Source organism: Podarcis pityusensis, assembly GCF_964106645.2.
Source record: "Podarcis pityusensis genome assembly, chromosome: 6".
In the NCBI taxonomy this organism is placed as follows: domain Eukaryota; kingdom Metazoa; phylum Chordata; class Lepidosauria; order Squamata; family Lacertidae; genus Podarcis; species Podarcis pityusensis.
In genome coordinates, this window is record NC_138030.1 from 29,029,695 (window position 1) to 29,057,062 (window position 27,368).

The 27,368-nt window shown below is 43.5% G+C and overlaps 1 protein-coding gene and 1 long non-coding RNA gene across 2 annotated transcripts in view; one reads left to right on the forward strand and one right to left on the reverse strand.

Moving 5' to 3' along the window:
• The window catches only part of NECAB3 (N-terminal EF-hand calcium binding protein 3), a 93,962-nt gene extending 67,385 nt beyond the window's left edge, over positions 1 to 26,577 (forward strand). Inside the window, exons 6-13 of the mRNA XM_081010277.1 lie at positions 10,919 to 11,055; positions 12,269 to 12,390; positions 14,352 to 14,431; positions 16,886 to 16,942; positions 18,706 to 18,818; positions 20,406 to 20,483; positions 20,888 to 20,979; positions 21,643 to 26,577. Coding sequence (XP_080866403.1) covers positions 10,919 to 11,055; positions 12,269 to 12,390; positions 14,352 to 14,431; positions 16,886 to 16,942; positions 18,706 to 18,818; positions 20,406 to 20,483; positions 20,888 to 20,979; positions 21,643 to 21,671 — 708 coding nt within the window. The 3' untranslated portion in view covers positions 21,672 to 26,577. The remainder of the gene's footprint in view (positions 1 to 10,918; positions 11,056 to 12,268; positions 12,391 to 14,351; positions 14,432 to 16,885; positions 16,943 to 18,705; positions 18,819 to 20,405; positions 20,484 to 20,887; positions 20,980 to 21,642) is intronic.
• Positions 1,778 to 5,556, reverse strand: LOC308479566. The gene is made up of 2 exons (XR_013987728.1): positions 5,112 to 5,556; positions 1,778 to 2,211 (listed from the first exon to the last, which is right to left on the reverse strand). It is a non-coding gene; the product is annotated as an uncharacterized lncRNA (long non-coding RNA).
• Positions 26,578 to 27,368: the final 791 nt, after the last annotated feature.

The window sequence follows — 27,368 nt, forward strand, 5'->3', positions numbered from 1 at the left end:
CTCTCTGCGCGGAAGTCTTCTGCGCAGGGTGGGCGTGGGTAGTGGGGGACCCGTGCTCTCCCTGCTTGTCCGGCGAAGAGTCCTGGAGCCCTCTCGCCGATTCCCCCATCAGCCCCTCTTTATCCCTGGTGTTGCGCTGATTTGCTTCCCCATCTGCGGAGCTGCCTCTCTCCCTGCTGGGCCCTTCTCCAGCATCATTTGAGAGCCTTCCCTCCGCTTCTAGCTCCGATGTCAGTTCCCTGACAGGTAATATGTAACAATAATGAATAGCAGCCACTGATAGCCTTATCCACCATGAATTTGTCAAATACCCTTTTAGTTTCTTCATATAGGAAAAATGTGTGATGATTTGCAAGACCATAAGGACTGCCTAGATGGACAAAGGGTCCACCTAGTCCCCAACAAAGGCCAGCGAGATGCTTTGGGAAGTTTTCTGGGTAGCAACCATAAATTGGTGGTACAGCAAGTGACTATTGTGCATAAGGCTCCATCCCTAGCATCTCCAGTTAAAGCCATCAAATAGCAGATGATGGGAAAGACCTCTTCTGCCTGAAACCCTGGAGAGCCACCATCAGTCAGTAGATGGTACTAGACTAGAATGTCAAATAGTCTGACCTGCTATATGGCAAATTCTGTATTTCAAGCCCACAGGCCAGACATAATATAACAGGGGCACCCTGTTGTTTGTCAACAGCATCCAGAAAATCAAATATATCCCGCCTCTAACCTTGGAAGTTCTGTTTGACCTATTATGGCTAATATCCAGTAGCGTAAGAATTCCCAAACTATAAAAGCCTATGGAAATGTGAATTGATGGTATCTGAGCTGAGTATGGAAGTGGTTTTGGAGCACCGTGCCCCTGTAGTCCCAAGCTACATACCAATTTTTTTCAGAATACATCGTTATTTCTCAAAGAATACTGTAATGAGTTGACTGGCCCTTCAGAGGATGAGAGAGAGGCCTGTTCTTAAAGTGCCTGCTAGGACTGGAGCTGAGAAACTCTTAATCTTTGACGTCCTTGCAGGTACTCTGTAAACAGGTATATGATTCTCCCTCCAAAACACCCAATAAAGCCACAGGGTGTGTGTGGAAATGCCTTTCCACTTGCCACTGAATTCTCCTCAATTGTTCTGCTGTTTTCAGGCTTTGGAACCCACAACAACCTGATTCCCTCATGAGGCACCAACATGAAGACACCCAAAGGAAGCAAAATGCTCATAGCTTATAGTTAAGCGTGGGAGGTGAATCAGGGCCTCTCCCTATTACACAGCACATTCCACAATGTTACAACTGTTAGTTCCCAATCAGCAATTGCTGGTGCAACATCTTACAGCTACTTCTCTTCTGGATTTTTTGGATGGTGTCTGCTGGGTTTTCTAGGAGGACCATACCTGTTTCCTAGCTGACAGCCTCAAGGAACCTGTGTAGCTTGCCTCTTACAAAGATGGGCTTGATTGCCTGAATGATTCTAGCATGCTCGTGCATTAATATTGTACAATGATAAATATCCAACCCGGGAACAGAACCTGTGTCCCTCCAGTTGTTGCTGGACTATAACTCTCATCATCCCTGACCATTGGCCATGCTGGCGACGCTGGCTGGGGCTGATGGTAGTCAGAATACAACATCTGGTAAACCCAAGGCTCCTCATCTCTGCCTTAACCCGTTAAGTCTTACTTTAACCTCACATTGCCCTTGTGATCGGCACAATAGCAGCACGTGAGAACAGACCCTTGTTCTCGCCCCACTTTCAAGCACACACTAAAGGTGACCAGCCTTTTTGAGATGCTCAGGTTGGTTTATTGCCTTCCTGTGTCCTGGAGGTTTTTGTTTCCGTACCCTTGATCTGGCAATGTCTGCTGATCACAGTCCAGGTGGTCCTCTCACGCCTACTGGATGTATGGTGTACCAATTCTTGATTTTATTTTTGGCAACCGTGGAGTCTCCTTCTGCGTTGACCCCTGTCTTTTCAGCCTCAACCAAGAAAAACATTGTGAGAATCCTCCGCAGTTGGTGGTCTCCATCTCCTCCTCCTCGTCGGGCTGCTGAAGGAAACGGCAATGAGGGGCTGCTGGGACTGTCTCCACGGTAGCCCCTTGGCTCTTGCCGGCCACAAAAATTTACCCTGCTCCCCAGGGGGAGAGTGAAGAGGGGGAGGACTTTGGAGCCATGAGACAACTTTCCAAGAGGAGGAAGCAGCACTACCTTGACCTGTAAGCAAAACAGAATCTTCCTAATAAAATGAAACTTTCCTCCCTCAAGCACAAGAATTCTCCCTGATCCATTTCTGCAGCCTGAGTCAAGCACTTGATTGGACCTCATAGTCTCAGCTATTGCCTCCTGACAGATATTTAAACACTGTTGGCTTCCTCTCATGTGATTCTTGCAGTGGCTACCTTTGAACAGAAGAGTCTCTGGGTGCTGCAGCTGACCCAGAATACAACAACAAGGTTGTTAGTGGGCACCAGAGGGACTGTGTTTGATCTATCTTGCAGCATCCTCACTGAGTGCTTTTTTGTTTCCTGGCACAATTTAAAGTGTTGGCGATCAACTTTAAAGCCCTAAATGTCCAATGTACCTATGGGATTGCCACCCATGGGAAACAGATGGACGGGGCATAAATGATCATCATCATCTTCTTCTTCTTCTTTCCGTATCAACTTGCCCTTCTCTGGAGGTGGAGGCACAGTTGATGACAGCAAGAGATTGGGCCTTCTAAGTGACTACAGCAATATCGCACCTTGTTCTGTGAATTGTGGTTTGCTAGCTAGCTGGTAAAGACATTTTATTCTGGCACATTTTTGCCTGCTAAGTACTATGAAGGTCATTTGTACCTGTTAACACTGCCATTGTTTTTTAAACAGATCTTTAATGTTGCAATATATATAGTGATTTTAAAGTTGACTTGTTCCAGAAATCGCTTCTGTGCATGCCCAGACACTGAAAATTGCTTCTGCACAGGCACGATTTCCGGCGTCTGGACATGCGCAGAAGTGGTTTCCGGCCCATGGAGGATCTCCACGGGAGTGATCTGGCCCATGCCCGGTAAGCCTTGCCGACCCCTGCACTAGTGGAACTCAGGAAGCTTAGTCTCAGCTTTTTATAGTGTTCCCTCTTAAGATTGATTGCATTCAAAATTTGGGAAAGAAGAGAGACTTGGAGTGAAATAGGGAATGTGGTGCTCCATGAAGAAATAGTTGCAGGAACAGCAAGGACAAAGCAGCAAAAGTGTGAAACTGCAAAACTAAATAAATTGTGTCATTAGCATCACAGGAAACTGGTGTGTATGTGTGTGTGTGTGTGTGTGTGTGTTGCGCAGAAGAATCTCTAGGTCTCACTAGCAGGAAATCCCTGTAATCTCTATAAGCCAGAGTTAGCTAACCTTCATTAGGAGCAAAGATATGTTACCGTTCATATCAGGCCATTGGCCTGATCCAGCAGGCTCTTCTTAATGTTCTTACATTGTTAGCCACCTCCACATCTTGTTCAAATACACCATTTAATGAAATGCTGTGTGAAGGAGGATTTCCTTTTGTCTGTTGCAAATCTCTCATCCTTCAACTTCATTGGTTGACCATTACTTTGGATGGTCAATAGATGTCTCTTCTCGAGAGCTGACTGAGAAGAATTAGGTCCTTTCCACACTTGCCATTTATCATAGCACTGTTGCTATTTGATCTGGCTTTTTTAAAGAGTTAATTTGTAGCTTGATTGCCTGCACTTTTGCTCACACGTCACAGTTATTAGAGAGTGACTTTGAGGTTTTGCGTTCCAAACTAAGGGTGAGTTGTGCCCTCATGAGAAAAGTGCCACTGCTGTAGTTCTATCCCTCAAGTACCCTTGTGTCCCTCAGCAAATGTCAGAGTTATGAGCATGAGCACTGAGGTAGCCGTTTCACAGCTTTTATCATTTTTATTTTAATGCCTGTTGTGCTGGAATATTGTGAGAAGATAGGAGATTAGAAGAGGATCTGCATGTCTGCCTGAACTATGGTGAACCTTGTTAATGTGATGGAATTTTGTCTGCAGCTAATAATTGAAGTCATGGGCAGTGCATTGACTCAGTACCATTGACTCCTTTCACCATATACAGGGTGAGTCCTTTAAAAGAGGCCCCAAGGATACAGAGTACACATGTTCCACGGGGCCTCTTTTAAAAGACTCACCCTGTATATCCCTCCTCTGAACAGAGCTTGCATGCTGACAGCTCGCAGTGGTCAGAGGGAAGGAAAGCAGGCGTCTCTCAACCCTTCCACACAAAAACTGAGACAATGCTTACAGAATGCCACACAAATGCAAATATTGATGATCCATTCCAGATCTTTCACAAAAGTCAATTTTTTTGTGGTACACAGGGGTGGGGGTAGTACATCATTTCAAAATACTAGCTGAGTAATAATGAAGTTGCTCAGCAATATGCCAGAAAAGAAACCCTGATGGAAAGAACAGTTATGCCACCATAAATGATAAGTGCAAAAAGGCACTCTCCTGATATCTGGAAATCTCTCCAATATTTTTGAAGATTACCATCACCACTTATAGAATGTGACACCACCAACCTACATGGAGGGGTATGTGTGAAGGTCCACAGTTATACATTTGGGACCAGAAACAAGGCTGATGTGAAGTCTGAAAAGCCTGAAAAGGTTTTTGAAATGTCTTTCTTTGGTGCTGAATGGACAGCAAAGTAGGCCCCGGGTGGCTTTTTCCGGGGAGAGCCTTCCACAGTTGGGATGGCAGTGCTGAGAATACTCACTCCCAGATCTCTTAAGATGGTGGTGACACTGTGGTCCCTGGGTCTAGTTCATGGGTAGCCAAGATGATGCTCTCCAAGTGTTGGTGAGCAATTACTCCCATCGGTCCCAGGTAACATGGTCAAGGATGATGGGAATTGTAGTCCTGTAATATCTGGAGGGCAACGCATTCGCTACCGATAGTCTTGGCAGCATTATGGCACAGTCTCTGCATGTAGAAATAGCTTGGCAGGAGAGAAACCTTGTGTAGGGGGAGGATGTGTATTATACCCAGTTGTACAAGCCTGAAGTTGTACAAAGCTTCTGGTGTTTTTTGGGGGTGATGATATGGGGGAGCAACTAATCGACTGGTACTTACAGTGGCCTTGTCTTTTTTCAAGCAGATTAAAATTCCCCTTTTGTCCTTGTCCTGGTCTGAAGACTTATCACACTTATGTTTCTTAATTTTCCTGTGGGAGATGTTATTCCCCATCATGCCACCAGGGTAGTGGCTCTCCTCCTGGGGAAGCAGCTATGATAATGTTGCTACCAGCCAGCCCTGTGGTTGGGAGTTTAACATCAGGTGCTATTGTGATGTCATCCAAGTTCATAGGGCAATCTTACAATGGCTGAGAGATATACAGCTGAGCCCTTGCAGTCACCAGTGGCTGGGATCTTTCTTCTTCTCTCCTTCGTTCTCTGTCACTGAGCCACAACAACCAGGAAAAAGGAATATATTTGAATTGAGCAGACCACATGGAGTTCTCCAGATGTTATTGAACTGCAACCCTATCAACCTCCATCAAGCATGGCCAGTGATAAGAGGTGATAGGAATTGTAGTCCAGTGTTTGGAGGGCACTGCATTGAGTTCCTCTGGTTTAGAAGGTCTGTGTTGGGTCCTGCATCATTTCACAGTGTGCTGGTTTTGACCCTGAAAGCCTTACACAACATGGGATCACCATACCTAAACAACTTCCTGTCTCCACCTGAACCTCTCTGGACCCTGAGATAATCATATGCAGTCCTTTTCTGTGTGTGCCCTTTGAGAGTGAATTGGAGGGTGGCAAGAAGAGAATGGGAATTCTGTGTAGCATTCACCCCATTTATGGAAAGCTCTCTCGTAAGGAGCTCTGTGTGGCACCAACCTTGTCATTGTTTCAGTGACAGGCAATGGCATTTTTGTTTTCTCGGACATTTGGGAGGCACGAATGATAACAGTATTGTGCTGTTGAATCTGTTTTTTGTTCTTTATTTAGGTTTTTGTTGTATTTTTTTTTACTGGTTGTAAATCACTTTAGTGGGAAGTGATTTATAAATTGAATAAACCTAACCTGATGTGGCTAGATCTGACCTAATCACTGCATTTTTCTTGCTTTTCATCTTCTTTGTTGCTTTATCTCCATTTATGAGGGAAAGGGTCTTCCAGATGTGGTTGGCACCAAAATGCCAGCCTCCATTTCTCACCCATTTAACCTGGATGTACCCTTTCCAGCAAAAATAGGATAAGTTTCTCTTTTTTAAAAAAACCGTTAACAATCATCCAACATCTAAATGATCTCCTTGCAATATTAAGCCCCTGTCTAGAAACATGCAAAGAGACAGATTCTCCACCCCACTGCATGATTTTTTCTCCGAGATAATTTTGCAAAGCAGAGATAGCTGGAAAGTAGATTCATCATGTCTCCATGAAATGGAATTTTGAAAGAAGAAGGAATGCAGAAGAAAGGGGAAATTAGCATATTTATGAAGCGAAAAGGAACACAAGGGGGAAGCTCCTGTGGCCAGAGGATGTACACTGGAGTTTGCCTTTTGCTAATCTGCGGTGTGCTGGCTCTTAATGAATCAAAAATCCCTCTTCCTCCCTTTCAATGGAAATGGAAGTGCATTGTTCAGAGCAGCAACCAGGCAGATGCTGTCAGCTGATGGAGTATCTCACAGAAATTGCACTGGGGTGATGCTTACCTTGGTAAAATGGCCCCTCACTTTTTTTTCTATCAGCTTATTGTGTGCAGTTCTGGCATCTTTCCTGTTCTTTAATTTATGAGCCCCATTTTGGTATCTAATTATTCATTGCCTCCTTACGTTACTCGGTAATTTATCTCCTACACAGAAATGGTTCTGTCTGCATCGGCCTTCATGATGGCTCCTGTAATAAAACTTCCCACCACCAGCGAACAGCTGAACTGGGGATGGCAGACACAAACGGGACAATGTTTTAGGATTGGTTTCAGACAACAGTCTTGCTTTTGGTCAACCAATCAATTATAGAATTTTGTAGCACCTCAATTAGGCATATAGTATTTTAGGAAATCTTCGCTACATTGTTTGCTTCCTGAGGTGTGCTGACCTGTGCGCACCTCTTAAATCTGGGCTTTGACACTTGAGATGCATATTTTAGGACTCAGCTTATTCTAATGATTGTTGTTGTTGTTTAGTCGTTTAGTCATGTACAACTCTTCGTGACCCCATGGACCAGAGCACGCCAGGCACTCCTGTCTTCCACTGCCTCCCACAGTTTGGTCAAACTCACTCTGGTAGCTTCGAGAACACTATCCAACCATCTCATCCTCTGTCGTCCCCTTCTCCTTGTGCCCTCCATCTTTTCCAACATCAGGGTCTTTTCCAGGGAGTCTTCTCTTCTCATGAGGTGGCCAAAGTATTGGAGCCTCAGCTTCAGGTTCTGTCCTTCCAGTGAGCACTGAAGGCTGATTTCCTTAAGAATGGAGAGGTTTGATCTTCTTGCAGTCCATGGGACTCTCAAGAGTCTCCTCCAGTGCCATAATTCAAAAGCATCACTTCTGTATTTTGTTTTAAACTGTTGTGACCCACCCTAGGACCTAAGGGGAAAGGGTGGGTCATAAATTACTATTTTTATTAGTAGTAGAATCATAGAACTGTAGAGTTGGAAGGGACCCCAATCCCCTGCAATGCAGGAATCTTTTTGCCCAATGTGGGGCCATGAGATTAAGAGTCTCATGCTGCTGTACCAACTGAGTAGTGTTACATTTAATTTATTGAGGCCTTTAAACCAGAGATCACAAACCTGTGGCCCTCAAAATGTGGCTGAATTACAACTTCCATCAGCCCCAGCCAGCCTGGCCAATGGCCAGGGATGGTGGAATGTCTTTCAGCAACATTTACAGGCTTCCATTGCATTAGGCCTCCCATTTGCCACAACCACTCCCATTTTTACCACTGGAGGGCTCTGTAGAGGTGCATTCTGCAACACATTCCACTCCAGCGGTTCATTAGAACAACATGTAACTAAGAACTTGAACTTGTGTTTGCTTATTTCCTCCTCCCTTCCAATCCATTTTCCTTTGGTGCCATGTATTTTTACATTGTAACCTCAGGGACAGGGGCTATCTGGGGTTTTTTTAGTGATTTGTAAGCTACCCAAGGAATCCTTTTTGGTTGAAGAGCCGGGTAAAAAAAAAATTCCCTAACAAAAATAAATAAATAGCTGGCACCACGACTGAGCAACAGACAAAGAAACAGGTTGAACCAAATTTGTGTGGTTCAGGAAAAAACCAAAAAACTAATATATGTGTTTCAAAGGTCTAGTTTTGTCTGTGCAAGGAAATGGCATCATCAGGATATGTCAGGAAAGTCCAGTACTGAGAGCTGGTGTAGTATTGTGGGCAAGGAGGCTCATTGAGAAGCCAGGAACTTCCTGCTTCGAATCTTGCCTCTGCCATGAACTCATTGGGTGGGATCCTTGAGCTAGCCTCTCTCATACTCTCACACACACAATGCTGTTTTTCTAGAAAAAGAGGTTTTGGAACTCACTATGAACACCTCCCTCGTTCTCTTAGAATGGCAACGGTGCCTGAGAGGTCCCAGAACTGAGTTCTGGTGAGTTCTGACTGAAAAAAGCCCTGGGAATAATAATACCAAATTACTTTTACAGGTAGTCATGAAATTTTTTGACTATTCTGAAAGGCTGCTGCTGCTGCTATTGCTAGTCTTCCTCTCCATCTGCTTTGTTGGACTGGCTGTAAAAAGCACACAGCCCAGTCATTCTTCAGCTTCCATTTTGTGCTGACAAATACAGCACAAACTTCCACAAAGGGCTTGATTGCAATACAAGCAAGGAACTGAGCTCAAGACTTAGCCAAGACTGTACTATGGCAGGAGTAGAACTTCAGCCCAGCTCTCATGGATTAAAGGCCCCTTCTTTAGCCACTGAGTCATAGCACTTGTCATCTGAGTGACCTTTCACAGAGGACAGATCCCCTTAACATCCATCTAAACCTCCATAGGAATTAATCAACTAATTGCACTAATAATGTAATGCATTTGGGTCTTCTGGAGATGGATTGACTCTCTTGTTCAAAATCCACCCTGCCATTTATGGATACTTGCCACCACCAGCATCTTACAGAATGTACTTCCTTTTAGAGTTTCAGAGTCAGGTGGCAAATTTCAATAAGCTAAGAAATGCAAAATAAATGTGGTGCTATATCTGTTTAGCTAGAATCGAAGGCTCATATTATATCCCCCCCATCCTAATAAAATGAGATATACGTAACAAACTTTAATCTCTCTCTTTTTTTGAGGAGTTAAAAGCCAGCAGCAGTTCTGTTTAGCTGATTGCAGCCTCTGGGAGCTTGTGACCAGGAATTGTAAAGAGGATAGAATAAGAGAACAAGAAGAACTTATGTTTAAAGAAGACTGGGAAATGTTTACTGAATATATGCGGAGAAACTGTGTACACTTGAAAACGTTGGCAGCATTAAGTTAAATTCAACAGTGTAAATAAGTCTTGATGGATGTAATAATGGAATACTGAATGGTTTAGTTTATGTAAAATATGCAGAGATTTGTGATATGCAAAATGAACCATGGAAGGAGAAAAAAGGAAGTCATTGATATTTTGAGGATGCTTAAATGAATATTCTAAATTGTAGAATTTGGGACCAAGATACATGGATAGTGAGGGAGCTGCTGCAGTGACCTGCAAGACCTGTGCCATGTTTGTCTCCTTCACTGGAGGTTCTTAAGTAGACGTTGGATGGCCATCTGTCATGGATGCTGTAGTTGAGATTCCTGCACTGTAGGAGGTTGGACTAGATGACCCTTGCGGTCCCTTCCAACTCTATGATTCTATGAAACAGCACTACGTTTATTTTGCCATTGCTTCTCTGCTTTAAACAGCACTTGCACTGTCCACTTTATACCTGTTCAGCACAACCTATGTTCCAATAATCCAAGGATCCTACAGCTGCTGTTACATCTAAGTACACCTACAACTGGATTAAAAGTATAGTCTCTCGACAGAAACTTTTCTGACAGATGACTGAATCCACAATTATATAATCAGGTCAGGCCTAATAGATTTGTGCTCACAACAGCAATTTATCTGGATGGATGAAGTAGCCATTTTATGCGGATCATCTTTATTGTACAGAAAAATGGAGGGGAACAGAAGCTTCACAATATTGCATTATTACCTGTGCTCTGGTAGCGTGGCTAATAATATATATATCCCTTTGTTCCATTGTGTGTGAAAACAGAGGCTCTTCATTCGCAGCGTAGCTTGGTGGATAAAGCACTTCTTATTTATTCATTTTCATTATCGTCGAACAAAGCCCACTGGTATATATATATATATATATATATATATAATCTTAAACTTAATTGCAGCAGGGAAGGTAACACTTCAAAAAAAAGTAACAAACAAATGTGCCTGCTAATGTTTCAAAGATCTATTGACTATATGCTCCTGGTTTAATTTTATGTGAGAATGCTTTGAGCATTTTTTTATTTGTAATTATAATCCCCCCAAAAAAACCCCCACAATAACAGGGCAGAGTTTCTGTTTGTGTGGCCCCCTCTCCTCATTTATGGAAAGTAATCCTTATCTCAATGCATTTCTTTCTCTTTGTTGCTGAGGGTATTGAAAACTCCCCTTTATATTTATGCATTTGGAATTCCTTGGATAAAAGATGTTAGAGTGCGGCAGCGGCACGATACTGACTGTGTCTTCCCCGCAAGGCTCTGAACTTGCATCAGAGCTCAGGTTCCTTCTGCAGGGTGGTTTCCTTGGTGAACGCAGCTGGATGGTGGAAAGAAGAGTTTCCACGGGGCATTGAACAGAGCAAGAGCAATGGTAGCAATTCTGGGGAAAGATTGTTTAGAAGTATTTTGCTGTGTCCCCCAACCCCCTGCCCTCACTCCTCCAGGTATATGAGAGCTCCTCCAAAATGGAACAGTTTGTGACCCGCTTCTTACTTCGCGAGACAATGAACCAGCTGCAGTCCCTCCAGGTCTCACTGGAATGTGCTGCAGACACCATTGAAGAACAGGCTGGCCGAGAAAGGTACAAGAAATGGCTGGGGGAGTGGGGAAGAGATGTAACGGCGCCACCAAAATCTGAGGAGAAAGGCTCTCTGGACATGCCACTTCATGTGATAATGGCCTCAGAGCACTCCCTTCCTTCCTTCCTTCCTCCCTCCCTCCCTCCCTCCCTTCCTTCCTTCCTTCCTTCCTTCCTTCCTTCCTTCCTTCCTTCCTTCCTTTTCTCCTCGTCTCAAACCAGAGGGATAGGCTCCATCCACATGTGGAACTTTGCTACTGATATTTTATCTGCCCACAAAGTCAATAGGGACAGTGGCAGGACTGGAGTGGATTGTGCAGTCTACATCCATCATCCCATTCTGGCCCAGGGTTTCTCCCAGTCCCCACCATTTCTGGGAGCAGTTCCTGCATTTCTTGCCTGGTTGAATGCTGCAGTGCTGTTCTGGAAGTCAGAGGAGCTGTCACATAGACATTCAGTTGCAGAGACAGGAATAATATGTAATTGCCACCAGGGAGAAGCAACCCACAGGAAATGAGAGGAACCAATATTTCACTCTTATTAGATCTGATCTCCCAAAGCGGATACCACTTTTCGTATCCTTGAAGTTTTCAGAATTACTAGTAAATAATACAATGCTTTAGAAAAAGCCCCTACAGATTTTAGACCAAGAGTGTGCTTAGGGTATGTCTCCTTTGTGCTCCTGCCATGAAGAATGAGGGGCCTTGTGTGCAGAAACTCACACAGCAGAAGTGACTCTTAGGCATGCATTGCTGGCTATGATTCTCTTTAGAACTCATATAACCCCTGTTTTAAAACAGCTGCTTTGGGTGACAGTTCAATTCCAGGCTCAGTTTAAGGTGTTGATACTATGTTTAAAGCCCTAAATGACTTAGGCCCCTAATATCTGAAAGACTACCTCTTTCCCTACAGTCCCCCCTGGGTATTAAGAACAGCAGAGGAGGCCCTATTGGTTCCACCTCCTTTGGAGGGGTTTTTTTTTGGGGGGGTGTCCTGGGAGAAGACATTCTCTATGGCAGCTGTGTGTGTCTGCCACCTTCATCACACAGTTTTTGGTGAATGCTGAAGATACATCTCTTTACCCTATCTATAATTTAACTGTTTTTAATATTGAATTTTAAATTGTTGCAACCTGAACTGGGACCTGATGGTGAAGGGCAGGTAATACATTGAAAAAAATAATAAGATTGTCATCATCATATTTTGTGCTTTTCAGGAACGATGTTACCAAATCAGAAGCTTTTGTTGGTCCACGCACTGCTAAAAGATGTGGCCGTAGAGCTCAGAAGAACATCTGCTTGTCTCCGACAGATCCTTATTCAGGGATGCTCACCACAGGTACTGGCAGGTTCCCCATCCCTCTTGTCAGACTTCACATTGGTATGAGGCTGGCTGCTTCACTGCCAGAAGAAGAGGGGTGGCTTCTGGAAAAAAATAGGGTATAAAATGTCTGAATGCAGTAACAAAGTCTTGTACAAATTCCCTGGCCACCGTCAACAATGGCCTGGTGCACACAGCTGTAGACATCACCTGGTTTCTCATCACTTGAGCGTTATTGACATTATTATTATTATTATTATTATTATTATTATTATTATTACTATATCCCACCCATCTAGTCACTCTGGGCTGCTTACAGCACATATAAAAACATAGTAAAACATGTTTACATGTTTACTCCCATGTAGAGTGCTCATATCTAGCAGCAGAGCAGGACCATGCTTCTAGTTGCACCCCCTCCCCACCCCACCCCACCGTTGCATCATCTTCCTACCACCAGACCTTCAGCATCTTGAGCACAGAGGTCTCACGCATGTAATAGAGGCCCCTGATGCAAATGAAACATTTGACCACTCATGCATAAGGACTCCACGCATCCAGAACAGGACTTGAAGCACAGCCCCACTCCTGTTGCTACATGTTAGTGTCCTCCATGTGAACGAACACATGAACAGGGCCTTGATTATTCACTGATCTGGCGGCTCGGTGTGTGCTGTATTTCGAAAAAAGCATGGTCATGAAAGGTTATATGGAAATTCTAGGTACAGAGTTTGATACATGGGGGCTTATTCATGGAAGTCACCATTTGATGCTGAAGTCAGAGCATGCGAGGGACACGAATTATTTATTTACCTATTTTAATAATTTATACAGCACTTTCTAAGTGGTGTACACAAGGGATCCAAGAGGTACACCAAAAGGTAGGCACACTTAATGCCTTCATAAGAAGAAACACTGGGCCTTTCTTTCTAATTAATTGCTGCAAATCAGGACCTAAGTAGACCTTAGATTGTACTAGAGCACTAAGATCAGAGACAAGCCTCTGCTGCTGCTGCCTTTAACTATCCTTTTACAGGCAGAGGAGAATCTCCAATCTTAGTGCTAATCTCCACAGCACTAGGACTGGAGACAAGCCCCCTGCTTGCTCTTTGATAATAAAAAGCAGCAACGATAATGGCTTATCTCTAACCTTAGCACTGTGCAGTCAGGTAGGTGGCCACACCCACTTATCAAAATAGCCCACGAGGCCAGGCTACTTCTAGGTCAGGCCTTCCAGCCTGATCCTTTTCCCCACCCCACCCTACAAGGAACTGTCTCCAGCCCACATCTCCCAAGTGATGTCAAGTAAAAGAAACACCTGACGTGATATCATCACTTTCTGCATTCTCCACCCTTTCAAGGGTCGGGGAATGCTGGGTGTGACAATGTCACACCATGCAAGTGGCAACCACTCAGTCCATGTAACATCTACTTAGGCCCTGAGGCATCGTTCCAACAAAAAGCCTGGAAGTAGCTTGAAAGCCCATTTCTGATCTGTGAGCCAACACAGGCCAGGGCTCTCCCATGTTACATTTTTCACCACAACACCAGCAGTGTAAGAAAGTACATTCACAAATGAAAACCTGTCAGAAGTGGTCGTAGCTATTTTCCAGGCAGAGGTACTGTCTGTGTTGCAGCACAGAGCACATTATTCTTTAAACATTTGCAACCACAAGGAAATCATTATGGGGAGGGGAGAGAGAGAGAGAGAGAGAGAGAGAGAGAGAGAGAGAGAGAGAGAGAGAGAGAGAATGGAATATTGCCTTCCTTTGTGGGCTGGAGTGGGCAATGCCACAGGGTCAAGGAGGAATAACAAGCAAATAGACCAGCCTTATTTGTGCTAAAATGAAGGAGTGAAGGTTTGCCATGCCATCCATCTGCCGACACTACAGAAGTACTCCCTATCCGCTGAACTACAGGCAGGAGGAGACTTTGCATGATTTCAGCTCCTTCTTCTCCCTTTTTCCCATTGCATCCAGGTGTTTGTGTGGAAACTGACAGCCAGTGGACAGCTGAGATCGACCAACTACAGCAGCTTATTGACAAACTGGAATGTAAGGTGGGCCAAAAGATGGAACTGGTAGTAATAATACATGATGGAGATTCTGTGTAGAACAGAGATGCATTTTCCCAAGATCCTGGCTGCTTCTCAGGGCATTTGGATCTGGTCCAAAATACAACTTAGTTCGCTTTAATATCATCTCCTGTTGGGGCAGTTCAGGTTTTCCCTAGACATATCTGACTGAATTCTCCATCCTTTGACCAGAGAATCTTTGAGCATAAAACCCTATAATCAGGCATCACTTTCCCAGCCTCTCAAAGTCAACTTGCCTACTGACAAGGGTTTGGAAGATTTGATTTATTTTTATCCATTAGGCCCCACCTTTGTACCTTTTCTTAGTAGATTATGCTTTAAACCCATCTTTAAGCCAGTTTTAAACTGTCAGTTTTAAACTGTCACAATTACCAGTCAAGGGACCCTAAGATATGTAATTATAGTAAGGCGGGGGGGGGCGGGAGTACAGAAGCCAAGTGTCAATAGAAATATTGCAACCTTTCTTTTAAGGTTTATTGCATTAACCAAAGCAACCAATACTAACCAACCAAGTCTGAAAGGCTTATATATGGTGGGCCCCATTTTGTGACTCTGATGTGTTTCAAATATATGTACATGCATTGCCTGCCTAATACATTATGAGTTGGAGATCCAGACATTGCTCCTGCTGGTAGAAGAGGGTAGGTGACTCCTGGCCACCGCCCTGTAACCCACAGCACCACCTCCCACACTGTTTCAGAGGCTTGGGTGAACCCTGGAGGACTGAGTGACTTGGCAAATGTTGCCTCCCTCCACCTCCCAGCAAAATCCTTCTGTTGAACCACAAAGGCTAAAAGGAGCCTTTCTGTCTGTGGAAGGTGTATTCTGGATCCAACCCAGAGTCTGTTCAATGTACAGCATCATATATATTTCAAAACAAAGTGGCAGTAAAATCCTAAATAAAGTTCTGTCCTTAAACAAAATGGTTTTCTTGTGCCCTTTCCGGGATATTCCCAGGGCGAAGACAAAGGAATAAAAGTTTTTATAGAATTGCTTATGGTGCCAGGAGTCCCTTGTCTCCAGTCATGTATAAAGAATGCTTTATACTTCAGAGGGAGGTGACGCATTCTCACAGCTTATATTAAGGTCCATATTCTTTCTGCTGAAATTGAACCTAGCCAAAACCCTAGAATGAAACAGAGAACTAAGGAGCATCTCTAGAGGGTGTTTACTGTGAAATATTCCAATACAGTAGCTGTGTTAGCCTGTTGCAAAAGGAAAAAAGAGGGGGGGAGGGGAAAGAAGGCCTTGTGGTATCTTAAAGACTAACAAATTCATTATGGCATAAGCTCAGTGAAGTCAACCGTTGTCCACAAAAGCTTATGCCACACAATACATAAATGCATATATTAACATGTCAGAAAATTTTGTTCTTTCCACTTTCCAATCTTTCTGGGGAAGGACCATATCTTAGTAGCAGAACATCTGCTTTGCATGCAGAAGGTGCCAGGTACAATCCCCAGCATCTACAGGTATGGCTGGGAATGTCTCCTGCCTGAAATCCCAGACAGCTGCTGCCAGTCAGTGTATACTCAGTGCATACTGAGTGAGATGGGCCAGTGATCTGACTCAGTATAAGGCAGGCTTCCTAGGCTCCTATGACATAGGTTCCTATATACCATTTGACTCACTTCCTCGGGTTTTTTACTGTTCCGCCTATAAAAGAAGATGGGACTTCTGCTGATGAGATAATGAAATATCCTCCTCATTACCTTGGAGCTGATTCATATATGCACGCTTGTCATTTGCAGCTGAAAGTGTGAACTGCCTCTGTTGAAAATCATTGTGTCCGGAGATAGGAAAGTTCTGCCTATGGTGTGTGGTCTCTTAAGAGTGTTCCATACGTATGAAATACCATCTGATGTAACCCTGATTCCTACACATTACACTTACCCGTAACACATTCTGTGAGACATCAAATAACCAACTGCTAAAACTCCCACTGGTTTATGTCTGGATACCAATAAAAATGGCTGGTTTTGCTTCTGGGAAGAGCTCAAAAGCACAAAGGCTAGACCCTAAAGGGAGTGGGGTTCCAATTCTTCTCATATATATTGCATCAGGCCAACTTACCAGGTTTTTTGCTCTGACATACTTCTATGCAGTGCTTTTTTCTAAAAAAAAAATGTTTAGGGGTACTCTCATTTTGACTCAAGAAAATAACCATTTTATAGTCAAATCAGAAAAAAATAAATACAGTAATTGGACAAAAGTACAAAGATTCACAAAATGTTTAGGGGTATGCGTATCCCTGAGTACCCCCAGAAAGAAAGCACTACTTCTATGGCAGCCAAGTCGTGGTTTGTAGCAACTGTGAATGCTGGCAAAAAAAAGACAGTCATTAAGTCAATTATACATTTCACACTTTCACATTCATTGTTCTCCTTTTGCAATAATTGTGCATTTCTGTCTACTCAGAGTCCAAGGCTGGAACCTCTGAAAGATGATGTGGTCTGCAAAGGAAGAGATTCTTCTGTAAGTTTAATTGTGACCGCTCCGTTTATTTGATAATCAAAATGAGCAAATCCCTCAGCCAATGTGCTTGGGATACTATTAATATACTGGTGGATACAAAAGAAGATGATTTAATGACCAGATGGAGTAAAGGACAGGGCTCCTATGCCTTTGAGAGCTGCATAGAGGAAGGAATTTTAGAAAGAGCAGCTTTTTATATCACAGGGCTACAAGGGTGAGAAAAGTTGCCTCCACCAGATCTTTCTCTTCTGCCCAGGGCTGTCAGTGGTGTTGCAGTCTAGTTCTCTAGTACTTGTGATCACTCAGCAAGGGAAGCTGCTAGTTCCAGCTTGTGACGACATGTTTATATGGCAGCCTCTGCAGAAGTTTGATCAAAACTGACCTTTCTAAAGCTGTCAACCTTTGAGAAAATATGTGTCATTACAAAAGGGGACTCCAGACTGTATTTTGCTGGAAGGACTCAAGCACATTCCAGGAAATGTAGGCTGGCACAATTACAGTGGATTAAAGCATTCTGTTGCTTCAGTACAACAAATTCACATAAATAAATAAATAAATGGGCTTTTTGCCTTTAGGATAGCGATGGTGAAATGCATTGGAAAGCATGGGAATGAACAAATGAGTAATGGGGAGACATCTAAATGCCCCACAAACACATCAGGATGGATGCAGGGTGAATATTCATTGTAGTATAACCTCTCTGCAACCAAACCAGAACAAATGTGTAATAAATACCAAAAACAATTCAGCCTCCATGTAAGTTGCATGCAAGTAAATCAGGACGAATGCTCAATAAATGGGTTGTCTGAAGGAACCCAACAAAAATTGCAGAAGCCACAGTGTGTCTTTAAATGAGCAGGTTTTCACATGAGTTTTGAACTAAAACCATACCTAAAGTGGGTAAGTCATCTCCCAGGAACAATTGTGTCGTTCCGAGAACTTTGCTCACTTTGCAAGAGCCAGTGTGGTGTAGTGGTTAAGAGCGGTAGTCTTGCAATCTGGGAAACCGGGTTCGCGTCCCCGCTCCTCCACATGCAGCTGCTGGGTGACCTTGGGCCAGTCACACTTCTCTAAAGTCTCTCAGCCCCACTCACCTCACAGAGTGTTTGTTGTGGGGGAGGAAGGGAAAGGAGAATGTTAGCCGCTTTGAGACTCCTTAAAGGGAGTGAAAGGCGGGATATCAAATCCAAACTCTTCTTCTTCTTCATTCGTGGAGCTTAATCAATGTATGATCACAGGAAGGGCTCCAGAACATCTGCCATAGCCTTTGCACAAAATAAAGGAAAGGATGGATGGATGGATGGATGGCTGGATGGCTGGATGGATGGATAGATGGATGGGCCGGCCAAATGCATGCTAAAAAGTGTTCTGTGCCAGTTAGAGATATGCTGCATATAACGGGGAGCTATAGCACACTGTCAGTGCTTCTGAGAGCTCTTGTTATCTGCATGCTCTGGATCAAGACTGCTGGAGGGCACCATGCTAGGGATGGTTGCTTCTTAAGCAATAATACACACATCTTCCTGAACTATCTTTCTCTCTGTTACTCTCTGTTTGTCACTGGCTTCTTCCATAAACTTGCCAAATCAGTATAAGTGGGTGTTGCAGAACCTGTTTGGGTGTGTGTGTTTCTAAGTGGAATGCAGTCCTTAGATACAAAGGGCTGCCTTTGATCACAGGGATATTGCATGTAGCATACTGGAACTGGGTCTATCACCCCTCACCATCTCTCTTCCCCCTCCTGCCTCTGCCACTTTCTGCAGCACATCCTGGTGGCACAGAGACAGATCTCAGTGGCAGACAGTGGATTAGAGGCGTTCCGCCAAGCTCTCCAATCCTACACAGAAATCACAGCCGGACAGAGCAGCTGCCTACAGTAAGTCTTCCAGAGTTTGACTTTCATAGGCTGTTTGGATGAGAAATGTTGTTAAGAACAGCAATTGTGGCTTTTGTCGAACTCTCCATCTTCAGGCTATTAATTTTAACTCACTCTCCCAAACAGCTTAGTGGTATTATTTAGAACAAAGATACAGGGTTGCTTTATAGTTAATCCTGGGGGGGAAAAAAATCTATGAACTAAATTGCCCACCTAACATCCCCCATAAAGTAGATGAATGCTGCACTACAAAATACAGACTCATTACAGGGAAATATTATTACTCTTTTTCTGTACAGATGGCAAAACAAACAGAAGCACAGAAAGAAAATTGCACACTCAGATGATTGTGAATGCAGACTCTCCCCCCTTTCCTAGTTTTGTAATTATTTTTGCTGTTGGAAAATGCATTAAGTAATTGGAAATGTATTAGTAACTGCCTGTATTTTACTTCCAAATACTGGGAAAAAAACAAAAGCATTCATCATTGAAACAGTGAGAAAGGAAGAGTCAGCAGATTAAGTTACTGAATTAATGAACATACAGTAATACTAATAATAAACAACTTTGGGAAGGTATTAGCGTTAATCAATTATCTTCAAGGGAAAGTTGGCACAATTTCATTGTTTGCTGGAATTGGCTGTGTGGTGGCAGTTCTTCAAGGCAGGATATGGTCTGGAGGAGCATGAGACTATGACCTTGCTGGGTCTGAAACTATAGGAGAACCAAAACACAGTCATCTTTCAGAAGTTACACTTATACAAACTTTTCTCTGCAGTTCTCCAACCAAATAATGTTTGGAGAAATGCATATATTTGGGGGAAAGCATGCATAGAAATGAATATGTTAGTGAAAATAACAGGTAGTTGCTAGGAAAAATGTGTACATTAGCCAAAACTGCACACAAAAAAATGTTTATTAGGAGAAAGGCACACCGAAAATGCTGAAGCATTTTAATGAGGATATTCAAAAAATGAAATTTGCAAAAAGCTGCAGAAATGCGGAGAACCGAATCTAAGATTGGAAAAATGAGAAACTGGGAGATCTGAAATCAACAAATCCTTTGATCCCCAATCACCAGCAGCCTCCAAAACATTAAACCAATTTATGTGTGCCATGACCTCATCACAGTCACCCACCCACATTCCACATCCTTGGTAGCTCCCAATGTTTGGAAGTAAACTTGACACAGGGCTACTATTTTTGACAGCAAGTATAACACCCAGTTCCACTCAGAAGTGGTTCTGTGAACAGGTCCTATTTAGTAGAGTTTGAGGCTAGTATCAATTCTTGTGAGTGAAGAATATCGGCATGTCCAGCAATTTCATTAAAGTCAAGGTGACGTGGAAGGTCACAGCATCAGATAAAAAATTCAATGTCTGCTAGTCTGCCGAATGCAGGCTGTGCAAAAAATGGGGCTGTCACAACACGCCAAATGATCCTTTGAATAGCACTGGCAGTTCTTAAACATCCTTGTGAAGATGGTTCAAGAGCTAGGCTGGCTGTGAATCCTGGGGTCAGAGACTATACACTGTCTGACATGTAGCGATAACATTTTCCCTCATGGCCTGTCTTCTTTTCCTGTAGTGTGTCTGCCCACAAACTGTCGAGCGATGCCTGCTTCATCCTCTATGAGTTTTGGCAAGATGTGGCTTCATGGAGAAGGTTGGTGGCTCCTGACAATTCATGCAGTATTTGTGGGGAGACGGAGTGGCGGGGGGAGGCCTCAAAGCGGATGTCCAGTTAGCATGGGCCAGTACTCAGGGATGATGGGAGTTGTAGTTCAGCAACATCTGAAAGGCACCACATTGGCTACTCCTAATCTCAGAAGTCACCCATAGAAGAAGAGGTTCCATAAGACTTGCCTCTTGTTACCACCTGATATAGATATAGATATAGATATAGATATAGATATAGATATAGATATAGATATAGATATAGATGATATAGATATAGATGATATAGATATAGATATAGATATAGATATAGATATAGATATAGATATAGATATAGATATAGATATAGATATAGATATAGATACCGTCCCAACTCTCCCCATTTCTTTGCAGCCACCTGCAATCAAACTACAGTAAGAAGTTTCAGCGTGCCATCATTGACTTATTGGACTCTCCAGAACTTTTGACCACCATGCTCTTTCCAGGTTGAGTACTGATCAATGTAGATTTGCAATTTTGCTTCCAATTTTGCTTTTATTGCTTTTTTTTTTTTTTTAAGTGCATCAGACTTAGAGATGAGAAGGCCTGGAAAAAACCGGAAAAATGGGGAGGGGACCAGTTTTCCCCCTTTTTCTCCAAACTTAAAAAACGGCTTTGGAAAAGGGAGAAAAACTGGTTATTTCCCCAATTTTTCCGGGGTTTTTTCTCCCAGGCCTTCCCATCTCTAATCAGGACCTCTTAACATTACATCAGAAACAGGTCACATAGTGTGTCTCTATTCTGATCTAAAATTTATTTGGCATTTCAGAGCTGTGTTCCATACATCATGGTCCTTAGAATAAGGTGTAGTTATTCTTGCAAAAGAAATTCTTAAAAATTATTAGACTAAATTGTAGCCCAGTCTGTCCATTTGAGCAGGGCTGGTCCAAGCCAGTTTGGCACCATAATAGTGCCTTGCCCTCTGCACCAGGGAAGAAGGGGTGGGGGGAGATCTATATCAGGAACAAATGAGGATGGGAAAGAAAGATGGACATTGGGTTCTCCTGCCCCAGTGGACCCTGCTGCCTAAGGCGGTCACCTCACCATGCCTCATGGGTGGGCCGGTCCTGCATTTGAGTTTTGTGAACCCCTTGTTTTTGTTTCCTCAGCTTGCTGGTGGATCATGAACAATAACTGATCTCCCCATGGCATTCCCTCAAGGCAGCCAGCATGTGGATGGAGCAAGCATTCTCTTCGAAAGACAGCCTTCCTTCCAGGGTTGTCCTCCCACCCTCTTCAGTGTTGCTTTTCTCATCTATATTAATGTGGAATGCTTTTACCTTCTTTCCTTCTGCAGCTTTGGGAATGGGGCGGCACTTTGGAATGCACCCTGCAGTCCTTCCTGAACGTCGTCTTCCTGCCACCTCCTACCATTTTGACATTAGGAGTTTCACCCAGAATAATGCCATAGCCTTGCTAGCCTCTTTGACGATAAGAACAGCCTATTGTTTTGGATTGTTGGTGCTACAACAGTCGGTTTGACCATCCGGCAGAGTATGATGTACCTCCACTGTTGGAGGCAGTACTGCTATGAATTCCAGTTGCTGGGAATGACAGGTAGGAAGAGTGCTGGTGCACTCGGGTCCTACTTGTGGGGCTTCCCATAGGCATCTGATTGTCCACCCACCATATGAACATGGGCCTTTGGCCCAATCTAGCACGCTCTTCCTGCATTCTTAGGATGGTGCCACAAAGGGAGCACAATTCATATAGATTGTTGTGGAGATGTGAGGCCATAACTCTGAGGTGCAAGGCCAATATTGGAGCTGTATATTGTCATCCCACAAAGCTTTGGGGATAAATTAATGAGAAGACAGAACAATTTTTAGGTCAGCTGTAACCAGCTCTTTCCTGCCCTGTGCCTGAGGTCATTGCAGAGTGCTTAGGAAACTTTGATCAAGGAGGGTAAAATTAGAAGATTCTCCAGTAAGGATCAATGTTTTGCATTAGGGGCTGTGTGCATTTTGTGATCCTGCAGAAGTGAAACAACAACAACAGTACATACATACATACATACATACATACAGCCCGGTCTGACCTTTGAGAACTAGGTGTCATATCTGCAATGTTCAGTTCAAGTTAAATGGCAGCCCCTGACCTTTTCCAAATCTGCCTTACTTGTTAATACGATCTTTCTGAGCATCACTTCCTCAATTTATTGATGCATTTATAGTACCCTTGACAGTGTGTTCCTTACTAACAAGCTTAAAGAAAGGTGGTCCAGCTCCTAGTGCTAAAGAAGGAATGTCTGAGAGGCAAATAGATCATAATTAGCATCAGAGCCAGAACAGACGTGTTTTGTCATCTATGGTATCACAGTACCATGAGTAGCTGACAGAGGAAATTTTGCTCTCTTGTGTTCTTTGTTTCAAGATAGACATTTTGCTCAGAATCTCACCAATATACATGCAGCAAAGGAGTATGACCAGTGCTTTTTTTCTAGAAAAAATGGTGCCAGAACTCACCATGAACTCCTCCTTTGTTCTCCTAAAATGGCAATGGCACCCACCTGAGAGGTGCCAAAACTGAGTTCCAGTGAGTTCCAGCTGAAGAAAGCCCTGAGTATGACTTAGGCGGCTGTGATCCTACAAACACTTATCCGAGAGAAAGTCCCATTGAACTCCAAAGCAGGTGGCACTGTGGGTTAAACCACAGAGCCTAGGACTTGCCGATCAGAAGGTCGGCAGTTTGAATTCCCGTGACAGGGTGAGCTCCCATTGCTCGGTCCCTGCTCCTGTCAACCTAGCAGTTCGAAAGCACGTCAAAGTGCAAGTAGATAAATAGGTACCGCTCCGGTGGGAAGGTAAATGGCATTTCCGTGCGCTGCTCTGGTCCGCCAGAAGCGGCTTAGTCATGCTGGCCACATGACCCGGAAGCAGTCTGTGGACAAACGCCGGCTCCCTCAGCCAATAAAGCAAGATGAGCGCCACAACCCCAGGGTCAGTCACGACTGGACCTATGGTCAGGTGTCTCTTTACCTATACATGAATAGAACTGCACTGTAATCTTATGCATACTTTCCTTGGAGAAAGCCCCAGTGGGGTTTCAGTAAACATGTTGAATTGAACTCTTAATCTTAAAAAGGGATATCCACTGGGGTGCCCTCCAGACGTTGTGAACTACAACTCCCATCAGCCCCAGCTAGCATGGCCAATGGTCAGGGATGATGGGAGTTGTAGTCCCCAGCACTGAGGTAAGGGGAGACCCACCAGATTGGCTATCCCTGATCTAAAACTAGCCTCAACTACCTTTTTGGCTTTGAGAATATTCGCAAAGAAACATTAGGAATATAGATGAGCATCACCAACAGAATTTTAATTATCCTCCTAAAAATAGAAAACTTGGTGAAAACAGTGTCTCTTGGTGGGTGGGTGTGTTAATTTTATGTATTTACTGAATTTCAAGATTGCTCTTCTTTATCCATAGCAATCACAAGGCCATTTCCCACCAATTTCTCCAACTATCTTAACACACATGGTCAATAATAAAAGCACATTTTCATCTCAAAACACAGCAGTGTAGAGTAATAACCCAGGGTTTTGAACAACTAAATTATCCTCCATCAACAGAGTCCTATATAAAACACTCAATACTGTCCTTTCACATTGATTTTTCAGGTGGCTTGCAAGACTGCAAATAATATAAAACATAACAAAAAAAGAGAAGAAAAACAACATCATAAAGCAACAATTAAAAGCATCATAGGACCAGCTCAGTTTTTAAAAAGCTGGCATTTGAAACATGGTCCTGAAATGTCTGTCTTTCACACATCATCTTATTAAAATCTGCAAAGAAAAACAAAGCGTCCCGGCTGAAGAGTTAAACACTCCCCTCCATCCTCTCTATTTCTTCCCTGCTTCAAAGTACTTTGCAAAGGTGAAGGGGTTGGTCAAATGGGTGTGACATATGGCTGTGGTTTATCCCTAAGCAGTGGTGCCTTGATGGTGGCTGCTGCCCCTGGGCAGAAGAGATTTGCTCCACCCATTCAATAATAAATCCTACATGTCTACTCAGAAATAATTCCTGCTAGATGGAATGTGGTTTGCTCTCATGGTAAAGGTAAAGGGACCCCTGACAATTAAGTCCAGTCACAGATAAGTGGGGCTATAACTGTGTTGAATCCTAAATAGGATCAATCTGGGCTAGCTTCCTCCTCCACGCAGCTTTGGTGGCAGGAGAGAGAAGCAGACTGCCTGATAAACACAATAATCCTCTTCTCTCTCTCTCTCTCTCTCTCTCTCTCTCTCTCTCTCTCTCTCTCTCTCACACACACACACACAGAGAGAGAGAGAGAGAGAGAGAGCCCCCCCCCCCACCAACTCAACAGTGTTGCAGCTTGGATGAAAATAATCTACTGGAGTTTCAAAGCAAATTTTAAAAAGCATTTGGACTTGGGGAAAGGGAGCGTGTAACTTGCTATATTTTATTTTGGGGGAACCTCATGAACAGGAGACAAACTTTCTAGAAGGCACAGGTGTGTGTGTGCAGGGAAGTGAAACTATGGGTCATGTTGCAGTCATCAACTTTAAAGCCCAATTGAAATGAATGGCATGTGAAAAATGCTTAATTTTGGCTTGATCATGTCCCGTGATTTATACCATGGGGCAGAGATAACTGAAACTGCAGTCTATTCAGCATAGTGGACATCAAAAAGGGAGGGAAATAATCAGGGGGGGGCTAAATGCAGAGGTTAGAGATTTATTTTCTTTGATGGGGCTGCTCCTTCATGCTGCTCCATGCTATTCTCTAGGTCAGGGGTCAGCAAACTTTTTCAGCAGGGGGCCAGTCCTCTGTCCATCAGACCTTATGTGGGGCCGGACTTTTTTTGGGGGGGGGAATAAACGAATTCCTATGCCCCACAAATAACCCAGAGATGCATTTTAAATAAATGGACACATTCTACTCATGTAAGAAGACACTGATTCCCGGACCGTCTGCGGGCCAGATTGAGAAGGCGATTGGGCTGGATCCGGCCCCCGGGCCTTAGTTTGCCTACCCATGCTCTAGGTCTTACTTCTAAGTAGACATGCAAATGATCTGGCTACTCTCTTACAATCTGCAGTATGTGGGGAATAACTGTGACCTACTTTACCAGGGTGCTGTAAAAAGGTAAGAGACTGAGATGAAGTGTGTGGAGCATTAGAAATGATAATGTAAACATAGAAAGCACCACCTTCCTAGAGAAGAGAAACAAAGTCTGACCTGTCAGCTCAAAAGCATGGGGGGAAGGAGAAAGGCCAGGCCTGCTGCTGCTGCCATGTACAAGCATCCTCCAGCATGTTGTACTTGGTGGGACAGCACTATAGGATCTCATCTCTCAAATGAAAGCAATTTAGCTCACATGTGCAGTGGCTGCTCAGCATAAAATATCCCAACATGGAATGAATCTCAGGTAATTTATGTCACCCAGTCAGTGCATGCAAGCTGAATTGCAATCGCTCCTATTCAGGAGCCTGCGGTGCATATCTTCCCATGAATCCCAAACTGACTAGCCTAGGAGCAGGGTGGTCTGCCGGACAATGATGCAAACAAACATGGCCTCCTCAAATTTGTCCCCCGGTGCAACTGCCTGGTTTCCCCTCCTACAAATACTGGTATGTCTCTGTCCCTAAGGGAAAAAATGATTCACAGAAAGCCCTCCTGCTCCTCTCTTGTGGTTCTAGATGGCGGACCACTGCCAACAGGCAGCTCAGCAAAATTTATTCTGCTATGAATAAAGTGAACCTGAAACAAAAGCAACAACAACAAAGAAGAACAGAAAATTGCACGCTTTTCAAATCAAGACATTGATTTCTCTGAAGTGGCACTTTGCCATCTGTAGCGCGTTCTGTTCTGTGAATATTTTTTTCCAGTAAAATAAGGAGTCGTTTTCAAAACGAGAGAGGGAGAGAGAGAAGCAGCTTCATTTATTTTACTAATGCCTAGTTATTTAGTATTCCTTTTGTGTATATTCAAGGCTCTGCCTGTATTCAGTAACTGACACATGGCTGTGTTATCCGGTTTTCCTTATCTCTTAATAAACAATTCCACACTCCTGGACTGGATTGGTTGAGTCTTAAGTCTGCCTTCTCTGATGAATTTTCCTAAATGTATTTGGGTGAATAACCGAAGCTAAAGAGAGCGCAGGTTCCCAGATTCTCTTCAGAATAAGGACACTCAGAAACACTTATTCTCCTATAAATAAATGAACTTTAACATGCATACAAAAACCTAAAAAAACCAAGGGAAAGCATAAAATAGCGAGCTGGGGGGTGGGGCAGAACCAAGGCATTGATTTCTCTGAAGTGGCACTTTGATGCTTTGCCATCTGTATTTTCTCTATAAATGTACAGTAGTGCCTTTGAATTCAAATACACACACACACACACACACACACACACATATTTTTAGCAGGTTCATTTTGAAATGTCTTGTTTATTTGAACATTTAGGGGGAAAGAACACAGGGTAGTCTTCTTTAGTAGTGGAATATGAAGGAAGGCTTTGGTAACTACAGAAGCTGGGTATTCAGTACAGGATAAGAAGCTAATCCTTAGATGATATGATGGGATACTTCAATGGATTGTGAGGGCATTGCTTGTGGGTTGCCTGGGTGCCAGTAATGGATGTGAAAGATTACAGGGGCAGATGTCAGTGGATCTTCAGTGACATTTGGGCATATTTCATTATCAGCTCTAGTAAGCAAAACATCTGAGAATTCTAATGGTGGTGCTTTCACAAGGTGTCAACATTACTAATGGCTACTATTGATTCTTGCTCTCTCATAGCAGAGTTAGCACATCGGCGATTGGGTCAAGCCCATTAAAACTTGGTTAGATTTACCTCTGCCACCACCC